Consider the following 14,340-nt stretch of genomic DNA (forward strand, 5'->3'; position numbering starts at 1 on the left):
GATTTTACTGCTTGCTAGTTGCAGTGACTGAGAGTATGTATCTACTGCACTTTGTCAGCTCAGCAGGACAGTTTGAGCATCAGATATTGACATATCTTTAACAGTAAATTTGGTTTGTCAAACCAGACCATTGAGTAGAACGTGATTATAATAAGTGCAATTTCTGTTCCACATGCAAACAGTGAGAGTTGAGTAGCTGCTTCTTGCTGCTGTTTAAAGTTGTGCTTGAAGTATTAGTGACCTGACAATGCCCAGGAATCTTGTGTTTATGACCAAAACAGATTAGCATACAAACATTATAACTTAACTACTGTAAAATAACAATTCTGGGAGTATAAATATAATTATATTTTCTATTTAAATATTTATAAGGCAACAAAAACGTTTTAAGCTTACTGCAAATTCTCAAATGTGGAATTTAAACCAGATGGAATTAATATTTAGCTTTTCCCTCCAGAGAAGTCACAGGCAATAAATGCATTGAGTGAGCAAGATAGTTAAAGGGAAATAGCATTAAAAGGAATACTAAATGAACATGTAGATAATAGAATATGCCAAACAACATTTTTCCATCCTTAAAAACTTCTAATATATGAACATTTTGTGGCTAACTTCACTCTTTTTTGTCTGCAATTATAAATTCTGCCAGAAATAATCGGCCTTGTCACGCAAGACAAGAACTGTTGAGATGCATCTTAAACTTGCCATGACTTCAAGGTCCAAGTATTCTTATCTAAGTGCATTTTTTTCCTTATGTGTCTTGTAAGTCACTGATCAATGCATAACTAACATCACAGTCTAGTTTGGCAGTCATAAAGTATTGTCTGTTATGGTTGTGTAATGAGGGGATTAACAACTTCTGAAGAAAAGTAATCATAAGATGCATGAAGTAATTTGTAGGACCTGTTACTTCCTGTATAGTTCTGTTAATTCCACTGGGATCTTGTCCTCTACTTCTATAAGACCTTGCTTTTAGGTAGCATAATGATGTTCAGATGTTTCTGGAGCATTGTTAAGTGGATAAGGTCATATGGTGGGAGCTTCTGATTTCTGAAGATCTGTTTTATCTGTTTGTTTCCATACACAGTTTCAGTGATGAAGCTGTCTCTTTCATACATCAGTTAGCTGCCGTGTTCCAGTGTCAACTGGTTAATCTGGTATCTTACTACCCATTAATGACAGAAAGGTTGAGTAGTAGGGGCAGCATGCTGCCATGGGACTCTGTGATGTAGGGCAGAATGCTTATTTTTGAATGAAGTACCATGTTAAAGGGAACTGATAGGCAGTCGGAGGTTTGGGTTTTAACAGGCAAAGAAACCTAGATCAGATGAGCAGTTTTGAATGTACCTGTTTCAGCACTCCACATATGTAATATCAGTTGGTGATAACTGTAATAAATGTGCTATAAATTAATTCAAAGGAAATCTAGGTTAAAAAATACTGTTTCATTTTGCATGTAAGAATAAACCATATTCTGTATCACCTGATATAATAAAATTTAATTTAGGTATTCCTTACTTAGCCTCCCTTTAGAGTTAAAATGTATTTGACTGCTTTTTCCTTTAAAATTAGAAGCAAGACATTTGTTAACCTATTTCTTTCACTGTAGTACTTTGGTCATTTATTCTTCAGTTTGGGAATATGATTGCATTTGTAATTCAACTAATTGGGTATATGTTAGGAGTTCCATAAACCTTTGTGATGGTAACTTAGGACTGTGAAGTTAACCTTCACGGTAATGATTAGTGAATCCTGTAATGTCTTTAATGTTTATGCTGTCTCTGTTGAATCCAGCTGCTTTCTGCTGAATGAAAAGGGGCTCTTCTGCCCAGTCCCAGATTTCTTAGGGTTACACCACAGAACTTTAAATGGGTTTTCAGTATCCTTGAGTGAGAGCAGAATTCTGGCCCAGTGGCCCAAACATTCATTTACTTGCTTTTAGAAACGTCTAAATAACATTGTATTTAGGCTTTATACATCACTCAGAATTTTTTTAGTGGAAGTACAAGAGCAAACTTATGTTTGATGGCAGAGAACCTGGCAATTCCATTATGTGATGCATCTTGTCTAAAAAGCATCAGATCACGAGAATTATGCACTTACTTCTCCCTACTGAATGGGAAGGGAAATTTAAGTGACTGTATCAAGTGCAGGGACTGTGGATATCTAATGTTGAGTGACTGACTTCATTGCCTGGTAAGTTCTTGAAACTCCTTGTCCTGGTATCGTTACTGAGCTGGTAATGTCCTCTGTCAGATCTTTCTGTTGGCAGTGCATGGACTGATTTGTTTTTTCTTTCTCTGTTCTCTTTAATACCAGTCCTTAAATTTAATATTTCTCTGTTGTTACCTGGCCCCATAGAAAATTAACTAGTGTTAGAACAGAGTGGTCTCAAGGGTTCAAGGTTTCAGCGTGAGGCTTTCTTCAGGGAGGAAGAAAAGAGCTTCTGCTCCACAGTCGTTATACACATGGAGAATATTGGTGCCTCCTTTCTTTCCAGGAGAACGAAATTGCTCTTTTTATGAAAGGTTGTACTGGACCTTGGGATCTTTGATCGCTGAAGTGCATAAATGTTGTAGTTTGGCATAGAGATGGAGATACTACAAAAAAGACAATATGCTTGAGTGTGGTTGGGCTGTATTTGATAGGTAGTTGCTGAGTTGTACCCTCATTTGGGAGAGCAGAGGTGATCATCTCATTTAGGAGCTTCAGAATACGGCTCAGAAAGCGTATGCCTCAACTCGGAGACTGTTGGCAATAAATGAATAGAATCTGTTTTATATAAACACTTTATTAATGATTCATGTACTGATGTATTGAAACTATTTAAAGCTTAATTCTTTTAAATTGCATGTTGTGCTTAGTTTAAAAATAGGGGTAAGAAAAGAATATAGTATGATGGAATGATTCTAAAATCATATGTACTCACTCATTCCTGCCATGGAGCTCACAAAATGTATTGATTGCAAGCTGTAAAATTTTCTTCCTTGCCTGATACTTGGGGAGGAAAAAAAGAAAGTACCAAATGGGAGAGAGAGCCCAAGAGGACCTCCTGGTATTTTATGTTCTCCCCAGCTTTTGAGACAAGCTCACATCTGGTTAGTAATCACAAAGTCACAGTACTCTCTGAAAGCTTTGCTTGTTTTTATACTTTGTTTAGCGAATATCTTAGCATGTGTGGGACTGTTTGTTCTTTGATTTTATTTATTTTTTATTTTATTTTTATTTATTTATCCCCTTCAAGTGTAGTCCTGAAAGTAATCCTTGACTTGGCTTCCCTCAGCAAGGTCCATGACTTTTCTTTGTTCCATTAGCACACAAAATGGTACAAGTGCAGTCCTGGTGCTCATCATGCTTTCAAGAATGAATAAATGTTTCTTTTCCTTCTCAACTTGGGAATAATTTTTTTCTGCTAGTACTTATCTCAGTTACAGTTGATGTGATACTCTGTACCTAACTTGCCTTGTAGCTTACCTGTACTGGAGACTCGTGGAGGAAAAAGCAGAGTTAAAATTAACACCACAGTGGTAGGCTACTAATTTTGTGAAGGATCTTACTCTGTCTGGAAAAGGAGAACAATGTTGTTCACAAAAAGTAGTGAAAAAACTATGAAAATGCGCAGGGACTTCTTATATTAAAGAGCATTATAATTACCCTGATGTTTGTGAAAGATGCACTGTTGCAATAAGCACAATAATATGAATTTCTGCACCAGCTTTCTTGCACTGAAGGGTTTAACAGAACTTGACCTCTGATTTAAAAAATAGCTTTTAAATCTTGATTGTCTCTTTTCCTTCAGTCTCTCATTCAACAGCACGTGCCTCTTGGATTTTTTTTTTAATTATTATTATTATTTTTGTTTCTTTTCAATTCCTGCAGTGTCACCATGAATAAGCATCGAGTCACAGAAAGGGCAGCAGGTCAGATTGAATGCTTGTCTAATTGTTGTGGGATTTGAGTATATCAGTGAAATAAACTGTAGAGTTGGAAATCTCCTGCTTGTATGGAATTCAGTGTCCTGAAGGAGGAAAGCTGCATAGCTGGAGGGGAAGAGTGAAGGCTGGCTGAGCACAGGAGTGGTGAGCCAGTGCCTTGAGCAAGAGTCCTGCACGGGTGGAGTTAAGGCAAACCTGACTGTGGCAGTGGAGAGCTCTGATTATGTTAGGATCACTCTCCTGCAGTCCCTACCTTAAGTTTTTGTGTGCCAGAAAGATTTGAGCTTTTCAGGAGAATCTGGTTTTGATGAGGATATGGTATTGTCAAAATTCCATCAAAAGTATCCTAAACTGTCTCAGATCCTAAAATCTCACCAATTATCTGCTTTTCAGGATCAAATTTAGTTCTGCATAAATGAGGTTGTGTGCTTTCTAGTAGCAGTTGCCTCTAACTTAACTAAAAAAAACAGTTTCATTTGTCTATATATAACTCCTCCCAGTCCTGAATGGCATGTGATTTATAAGCATCCCCTCATGATAATGCATTAAGAAGATCTTTTGATATAGCACTAAATTTTAGCTAAGAAACTGAATATTGCCTTATACATTGTACATGGAAGTGGCCACCTATGCTATTACTAGACCGTATTTAAAACTTTGTAATCTTCTGAACCAGCTTTAACATCATCTGAATTTAAACTCTGCAGAAATCACTGACATTGGTAGCAAAATTTTAGAAAATTAACACAAGGTTGTCTATTGCTTGAGATTTTTTTTTTTTTTTTTTGAAATATGAGAGGGATTAAGATAAACTTCAAATATATTATTTTTTTTTGTTTTGTAAGTATGTGATTTTTCTCTGTAGTGTTTTCAGTACAAAGCTATAAAAATATTTGTCCTACTGAGGTCACATAGTTACAGGCACTGATACTCTTTTTATTAGCTTTATGTAATATTTACACTTTTTAACTTCTTAAATAGAAGCTGAGGACTTAAATACATGATGAATGTTTTAACATGACATATTCTTTGTAGGGTGTAGACCTGATACATAACAAAGCTACACAAATGCCTAGTTGTCTGTATTTAGTTTCTGCTGTTGTATATCAAGCTGTATTGATTAGGAACTATTGATACAGGCCACAGACTGAAAGAAGTGGGTTTTTTCTAACAGATCAGATGTTAGGAATTTTTACAGATTGGGAGAAGGATTTAAAATTGAATTGTTTCTTTTTGTCTAGCAGAGCAATATATTTCTACATGAGAAATGCATTACTATGAATATATTAGCTATGAGATTTGTTGCCTTCATGGAATTAATTTAATTGGTATTTTCTAGAAGTCTTACACCAACATGAAGCAAATTGGTGTTTGTCAGCATTTGGAATTCGACAGTCATTCAGTACTTCAGGGAAATTAGTTTTATTTTCCATATGCAAGTGTGATAACTGTGTTGCAGTGGAAAGTACTCATAACAGATTTGGAACAAATACAGACACAATCTATAAAACAAAAATTTTTCATAGTTAAAATTTTTCCCTGTAATTCAGATAAGCTTGATTGAATTCCTAATTCTGTCAATACAAAAGTGCCTCACTTGTTGTCTTCTGGAAATTCTAAATCCTTTTAACTTTATTCTCTCTGAGACCTACCTAGTCCTTAGCTCTTCAAGTAAAAATATAAAGCTCAAAACAGTATTACCTGTTCTTGCCACTTCAGTTCAACAGTGTAGATAACCAGGTGAAGCTCAAAGCGTGTAAAGTGCTTCAGGGCTTAATTCTCTGTGTTTATATTGTTAATATTTAATAATGAATAAGCAGCTGCATCAGTATTTTAGATGAATTTCAGTTTATTTCCACTGGTCCTGCCTAAGTAAAAGAAGATGAAGAATTATACATGTTCAGTATCCCACATTCAGAGCTGGAAAACTAATTGGAAAACTCATTAGAAAAATTAACATTGACTTAAATTTATGAAAATCTAGAAATTGAAATATTCTGATATGTAAAAAAAATTGTTCTTCCCTTTTTAACATAGTGTAATAATTATGATTCTCACAAGGATATGTTAGATCATATTGATTCTTTTCATTCTATTGATGACTGAAACTTATAGCAAAAAAGAAAGGTTTAACAAATTGCTAGCCAAAAATGTCTTCAAGTTTAGATGTGGAGTTTCTCTCCTATGTGTGAAAACAACATTTTAATCTCATTATTGGTACATTAATTCAATTTTACAGCTAACTTCTGAACGGAAGGTGGGTTGGAAAGTTGGAAAATCATGAATCAGAAAAGACAAATTAAGGTGTTTCACCACATTGACTCAAAGGCTGTGAGAGTGCAGCGAAATGTTGCAGTTATTCAAACAGAGAATGGCCTCATAATTTGTGAAAGCTAACTTAGGAAAAGTATTTTCAATTTTTTAAATGTTTATTTTTTCAAGTATATTTTTGCAAATTCAATGTAATTTTTGTGGTCTTTATTTTAGTATTATTTTATCCATTATGCTAAATAGAGAGTGTTCTACATACTACAGTTAAAATGTTCATTAAGTTCTTTAATTTAGAGGAATATTTCTTTTTTACTAGACCTAATACAGCTCTCAATTGTCAAAGCAATATTTTTCAATTATGTCTGCCTAATGCTTGTCTAGCATTTAATTAAAACTTATTAGACTAACACAAAGTTAAAACTGCATTATTCTTTTTATTTTCTTTCTGCATTCTTTTTCTGGAGGAGCACTGGTGCTTTTGCCAAACAAGAGAAGTGATCACAGTATTTGATTGACTGCCACGTATTAGCCATGCTGGGAGCTGGAACTATGTGGCACTGAATAATTGTTGGATCAAGAAAGTATAACTTCTCTAAAGGTGTGACTAATCTGAATAAGCTTTTAAGGATAAGATCTGTATTTTAAACACAACATGGATTTCTAAAATTGCTATTTACAGAATCCATTACTGTCTTTTTGACATTGTTTGCCTGTTCCAAGTGTCTGTGATTCCAACCTAGCACAGAAACTGAGTAGGAGAGGGATCATCGACTTGGCAGGAAGAAACTTACTCTATTAGGACCACACAGTGAAAATTTCAGATTTTCTAAAGCAATCAGATTTCTATAGAAATGGTTGTGGGAGGATTTAATTCCCAGTTGGGGAAGGGAGAGGTTCAGGAAAGGGCCGTATGCTGATTTGTAACACTTAACAAGGGAACTGTAAAGTCATTGCAGTGATAAGAATGGGCAATCAAAGGAAATTAATAAATGCATGTGTAAGACAAAAATAATTCTTTTTCTATACTTTTCAGTTTCCAAAAGCAGGGCACAACCTGGTGGAAATCATTGGGAGTGTTTTCACAGCAGAGCGTTTTGCATCTTGTAATACCAGCTGTTGAAATGCGTTCGTTGGGATTCTCTCTAGCACTTTGCTGTTGTGTTCCCCTTTCCCAAAGCAAAACCTCATTATTTGCCTGGCTTCTAGTTTTGCTGGTATGTGAATTGCCATATCAAGGCTCTTGTCAGTAAAAGCTTTCAGTCCAGGAGTGAGATTGCCTCATGTTCCGTTGATGTGGCTCAGCAGATTTTCAAAGGCACAGACCCTGTCTAGATGAAGTGTTTGACACCTTTTAATTAGCTGTTTTTGATACACACTATCCGTTCCTAGTTGCATATATAACCATGGGAGTGAATAACATTGTGGAGCAATGCCACTTAATTCCCAGAGAACTCCTCTCGGTGCCATATGCCTCCTATTAATATGTTCTTCCACAATGTCTGAAGCAAGATACTTCATTTACTTTGCAGCAGCATTGAATAAGACTGGTAGTAGTTGTGTTTCAGTCTGTCAAGGATGTCAAGGGGACAGTATATGAAGTGAGGTCTCCTGGTGTGGTGTGGAGGCTGCCTAAATATGATAGTGTTGAGTGAAGGAAAAAGCCATATTCAGCTCCAAGGAGTTAATTTGACTAGCAATGACTATCCACAGGACTAGCAGCAATTGCTGATATCAATAGTAACTTTTTCAGTAATATGGACATCTCTTTTAGTTAACCTGTGGCATATTTAACATATTGTTGCTGTATATAACAATGACGCTAAAAGGCAGAGAAAAAAAATTTTGTACATGAAAACAAAAGAAAATACGCATCCAGACTTCTGTACTAGTGACTCCAGCAAGCCTTTGTGATTTCTCTGTGTGCGAAAAGCCTTGTTACATGCTCTGTAACCTACCAAAACTTCCAGCTTCTACCTCCAGATGTATGCACTGCTGCTTGAGGGCAAGTCACTTAACAGTTTTGTACCTCTGTTAATTTTAATCTGCTTTGCTTAGTGATTCTTGGGATAGAAATTATCTTTTCAGTGCATGCACTGTGCCTTGTAGAAAATGTTGAGTCTCAGATACTAAATGTTGCCTGAAAGTCTATATATTTTGGGGAAATGTCCACCTGGAGAACAGTGTATAGCTTTGTAGTCTGTATCAGTCAAACTGATGGAGTATCTCTAATGCAGTGAAAATACCCAGCTTCTTATTGACGCCTGATTTTTAAGTGTTGCCCATTTTGATCACTGTATCATCAAGCATGCCAAGTGTTGCCTTTTCTGTCTTGGACTTTGTTACATTAGGATGTTGGAGAGAGTCTCCACTTTTCCTGAAACTGCCCTTCTGAGAGAAATGTGGTGATTCTGTGGTCTTTTGAATTGCAATGTTAGGTTTGGGAGGAAAGAAAATGTGTTTGTGTTTCAATGGGTTTATTCTATATGTTTATTATTACAGACTTTTGGGAAGTTTTCGTGCTCAACTGACAATGTAACTTATCAATTATTGTTATGGAAGACTCACAAGAGCTGTATTCATTCACATTTGGCTTAGATACATGTTAGCTTTGCCCAGACCTCTAAACCTGCCAAAGACCAAATGTGGTATGTGATGAGTATGGTAAAGACTGGACTGGAGAGGAGAAAAAAAGCTATTAATGCAGAAAACTGAAAATTTTGCCTGTAGTTAGAATAATAGAATATTGTTATGTTATGCTTTATTTATGATGGGTTGGCAGTTTCTTACAATTTTTCAGCATGAAAATGAATTTGTTGGTGATTCTGCCTGCCCCTAAAAGGCATATGGTGAAGTCATGCCTTTTTTTTTGATGAGTGGCACGATGGCATGGCTGGCATTTGTCTTCTGCTGCATATGTGTTTCCAGCCCAAATGATGAGGGACCAGTTTGAGTGGTTGCTACTGAGAATGATCTTCAGAGAGGGGTTCCCAGGACTGGACTTATACTAAATAAACAAAGGACAAAAGGGAAAAACTGTGATTCATTAGGAACCGTGGTTTAGGTTAAAGTGATAAAAATAACTGCAGGACATCTTAAATTAGTTTAAAAACTGGAAAAGTGAAAGAATCTAGTCTACAGTATTTTGTAAATTGTCCATTTTTATTTTTAGATTTGTCTTACTCTCCTCTGTTCAGTATAATTAGGTATATAATCCAAAGAGATAGCCAGAAGATTCAGCTGTCAAAGATTCAAATTCTGTAAACACAGGCTTTTTTAGCCAGTGCTGTCAGTACTACTATGTTTATCTTTTCTGTTCTGCCAAAACATGTTCCTGGAAGTTTTCATTTTCTATTCTGGTTTTAGGCAAGATGCAAGAAATAGGATTGGAATACCAGAAAACCCTTCTGTATATTGCAGATAAACTTACTACATTGTTCATTAAAATTGCTTGGGTTATTAATGGAAATGTTCCATAATAGACCAGTGAACACGTGTTGTATGTTTTATGTAAAGAAGACATAATTATTTGACTCCTACCCATATACTCCTGCTAGAAGGTTATGGACATTAATTTTTTCAGTCTTGCACATTGGTAGAGTTACAAGAACTCCACTTTTTGCAGATACTTTAAAAGATATACTTTATGTTTAACTTTGCAGATCCAGAATGCTAATGATGTGCTGATAGCACCGCTGGAGAAATTTCGCAAAGAGCAAATAGGAGCAGCAAAAGTAAGTGGCTGTGGAAGCAATGCTTTCTCATGTTTATTTGAGTTTATCAGTGCATTTTGAAGGCTGGACTGAAAACAGACATTTGTATTCAAACAGACTTGATGCCGTCCTCATTAATGTACTAGTGAATTATGCTAAATTATTTGCTTCAGAGGAGATGATTTAAACACGGAGTTTTAAGACTATGTGCATAGTAGGGTGCAGCTCTTGCTGCTATTCCACAGCCTTACCATCTGGAGTTCTGTTTATCTTCTGATGTCTGCATTTATGTTAGGATGCATCTTTGGTTGACTCAGAACTGCACAGTGGGTTCAAACAGCTGTTATGGGCGCAGTGGCCCTGAAATGGGTTCTGTATGAAAACCAAAATAAGTCAGTGTGCTTTAGGCATATTCTCTTTCTGTCTCTGGTTTCCCTCTCCACACAACTGATGCAGTGCAATGATTCTTATTACCAGAATAATTCATCTTCATATTGCCCAGAGATTTTCCCATGGTGGAAGTGCTCCAATTGGTGATTTAAGCCAGACCTCTGGTGTTAGGTGTGACATCTGTGTTAAAGAAACAGCACAGGTTGTCTATACAAGGGTTCAGTAGTCAGCCCAGGAAATCAGATATATTGAGAAAAAGATGTTGGAATGAACTGTTAGTCTAGGAGAGCTATTTTCAGTCTGATCCTGGAGTCTTAAGTGGTTATCAGTGACTGCTTTGATCAAAATCTCTGAGAGATCCATAAAGGCTGCAGTAGTAAATTAAAGAGATGGTTAATAACAGTCTGTCTGTCTACATAAATATGTTAGTTCTGAGGCATTTTGCATCTTGTATTAGCACTCATAACATTTTCTTGAAAAATTTCCATTTGTAAGGTTAAATGGGTACAAAAAAATCTTTCTTTGATGTTACAGCTGAGGTTGTGCTTTTGCTGTACTCAACCAACCTCAGAAGAAGAACAGAGCTATTGGAAGGAGAGACCAAAGATTTATACTTTTTGTACTGCTGTTGTGAATGTGTAGCAAACAGATGGGACTGCTTTTGCAGAGAAACTAAGTAAGTGCTCAAGAAGGATTTTTACTGTGAACTTGAGGTCAGATTTCTCTGAAATGGTAGTTCTTTACCCTCTTGTTATGTTTTTGTGTACAACTGCATTCTTCTCGTGTCCCACCCCTGTGCTCCTGTGAGGTGCAGCGCTGGGAGTTTATTTATCGCGCTACACAAATGAGAGTTGAATGCCAGCACAATATTATTTATAGTTTTCAGTAGTTTTTAGTTGCATTGCTCAGTTCTTTGTGTTACTGTTGCATTTCATATTCCTTTAATTTAAGGGATATCATTATTTACAGAGCTCTGTGTTTGAAAGCCTAACCTGCATTATTACTGTTGACTGTCCTGGTACATTAGAGAGATGATCCACAGGCAGTTCACAGGGGTCTCTTCAGAATAGTATAGGACATTCATATCTCTGAATATATCACTCAATAGGTGTCAACACATGATCTAATTGAAAGTGACTCCTTTGGTTTTTTTAATCATTAACATTAATGTTGAAGGCAGGGCACAACAAGGCAAGTTGAGTCCTCTCTGTTCAGTATGTTACAACAGCTGGTTTACTTTCCATATCCCTTCCAGATAAAATATGGGCATTTGTACATCTTATATAATTGTAGAAAAAATTATTGGTTTTATTTGTCTGTGGTCACACAACAGTGTACTGAGTGAGTTCAGGAGAGCCTGGCTCAGCTTACCAGTGTCTAATGTACATAATTAGGCAGCACTGTGTGTGTTTGGCGTAGTCCAGGATACTGGCTTGACACACTGATACCATTTAGAGAGCTCTCCCAGCTCAATGTTTTATAAAATGTCAGATAAGCTCAGCAGTACTTGCACTGTTCATTGAGTTCAACTGTCAAGCTCAAAAATTAGAGATTCAGACTGCCTGCATAACCCAGATTGTGATACAAACATTCACCTCTGAATTGATTTTTGTCAACAGAGGCAATTACAGATGGCCTTTAACTAAATGGAATCAACATGAAGAAGTGAGAGATTAATTACATTTAATACTGATTTTCTAGTAATTACAAAATAGCAAAGTGCGGTCTAGAAATAATGAGACCAGTATGAAGCAGCAGAGAAATTTGGGCTTTCTGAAACTCAGTAAAGTAGCAAACAAGGTCAGATCACTTACCTCCACTTCTGTCCACTGGGCTCAGCCCTTGAGCATTTATGATGGGCTCTTAGAAATATTGGATGAGTTGAGCTTGCTAGTTATTTATCTGCAGTTAATGAAGGTTTTTACAGGGATTTGGCTCTCTGAGCTCCTCTAGGGTCATCTGAACTGATAGTCAAGCAAAAAAATGTGGACACTTTGTTGTTGCTTGGATTTCAGCAGCAAGCAGCAAGTTTCACAGAACTGAGAATGTCACTTTTTATTTGAGGTCTTCTCTAAACACGTCGGCTGTATAGACTATGTATCAGCTGTTACTTTTTTATCTAAAGAATCTGGTTTGAGCTGTTTATTCCCCTAGTATTACAGAATCAAAGTTTTGTTCTGGTTGGTAAAGACTCTCACACTGAAAGCATATTTTATAAGCAGTGGTGAGTGTTGGATTGTCTTCCTTATAGCTGGATTTGAAATTATTAAATGTAGTACCCTGTTAACCCCCAAAATTTCTGGAAGAAAAAAATTGTTAGATAGTTGTATTTCCAGTACACATAATAGGAAATTATTTTAGTACTACTGTCAGATTTTAGTGAGGGGAAGATTATGAGAACAAGTGCTTAGAAGTGCTTACTGGGCTTTTTTCTTCCTTTTCTAAACCACCAGATAAAATTCAGCTGGATACAAAAACAATCCCCTCCACTGTCCCACCACACACATGCAATTAAAAAAAAAAATTTAAATGAAAGTGTTATAAATAAATGACAAATTTCACTATGAAAATTGCAATTTTATTTTAGTAATAAGTAACTTGGCGAGATTTTTACAACCGTGAAGAACTACATAGGACCACTACATAGAACCACATTGTTGTGTTTAATACAGATAATGAGAATATTTTATTCTTTCTTCAAAACCATATCAAGTTTAGGCAAAAAACATGATCGCAGAAATCAAAGACAATATGGTGGATAAGTTATATCCTGTTAATGTTACAAAGCTGTATTTCAAATACAAGGACAGCATAAACCCAGAGTGCAAAGTTCAAGTGTTTTTAGAACGTCACAAGAATAACACTAAAAACCAATTCTTCACATGCACTTCAAAGACCTGAAGATACCCAACAAATTAAAGTAACATTCCCCATAAAACATTAGTGTTGGTTATCAAACCAGCAATACACAGTTTTACATCACTTGCTCTTCTTAATTTATACTACTTGCTCTTCTGTTTTTATTGCACATATTTCAGTTCTTCCTTTTCTGTATACACTCAGTTTAAATAAAGTGGAGTTCTCTCCAGAGACTAGACAAACCCAGCTTTGCATTGGATAGCCTGTTGATTTACTCCATCTGAGTTTTAAAAAAATGACCTCTGCAATTATTGTAGAAACATGAGCAAAAGCTGGGTGAGGTAACTGGGAAAGGATTTCAGGCATGAAGCATTTTGCCTTATTTGGTAAATGTGGTTTGCGAGTCCCCAGCTGGTAACTTTGGTGAGATCAGTGTGTGATGTGTTACGTACAATAAAGCCAAACTTCTATATCTCTATTTAGCCACTGAGTACAGTATTTAGAAGCATTTGTTCCAATGTTCGTTGACCTTTAGTACAACTTAAATCAGATCAAAACCAACGGAAGCAATTTTGTTTTTAAGACTTAAAAGGAGAGAGTTTTTTCCTCCTTACAATTCCATCTACTTGTTTCATAAAATTATTTATTTTGGCCAGGGGAGTTAGTTTTTTATTATAATTTACTTTCATTCATTCAGAGCTGTGAATGCCTTTCTACTTGGAAAATCAATCCATGTTCACTGCTGGGATTAATTTTCCTGCATCTATGTTCACATCCATACTCACATGATGTAGGCATGCAGGAGCTGGCACGCTCCCTCTGTGTTTTATTTGTATTGTCCGGAAGCTGAGGAGCATAAAACAAACAAAAAAACCCTCATTTTTAAAACTCTTGCCAGAAATCTGTCAAAGCAGACTTTTTGATAAGTATCTAAAATGAGTTAGAAATGCCAGAATGCCCATTTTGTGAACTGGTTTTCTTGGTCTAATTAAATTACAGCATTTGCTATCCTTTAAGTGAGAAAAATTAATGACCTTGCTCTGGTAGGTATGGTGGATGGTGTTTCATTATATGCAGCATCTGTTACTCAAGGCTTGGTACTTGTGAACACTATTTTTTTAATGTTTTAATGTCTGTCTGAACCATAGAGAGGAATGGGCCAGGGGAAGGGAACA

At 36.1% G+C, this 14,340-nt stretch overlaps 1 protein-coding gene across 2 annotated transcripts in view; it reads left to right on the forward strand.

Moving 5' to 3' along the window:
* The window catches only part of ARHGAP42 (Rho GTPase activating protein 42), a 158,302-nt gene that overhangs the window by 77,784 nt on the left and 66,178 nt on the right, over positions 1-14,340 (forward strand). For both annotated transcript variants that reach the window (XM_051609081.1, XM_051609092.1), the window contains one exon: positions 9,866-9,937. In XM_051609081.1, coding sequence (XP_051465041.1) covers positions 9,866-9,937 — 72 coding nt within the window. The remainder of the gene's footprint in view (positions 1-9,865; positions 9,938-14,340) is intronic.

Source organism: Apus apus, chromosome 1 (genome assembly GCF_020740795.1).
Source record: "Apus apus isolate bApuApu2 chromosome 1, bApuApu2.pri.cur, whole genome shotgun sequence".
NCBI classification, from domain to species: domain Eukaryota; kingdom Metazoa; phylum Chordata; class Aves; order Apodiformes; family Apodidae; genus Apus; species Apus apus.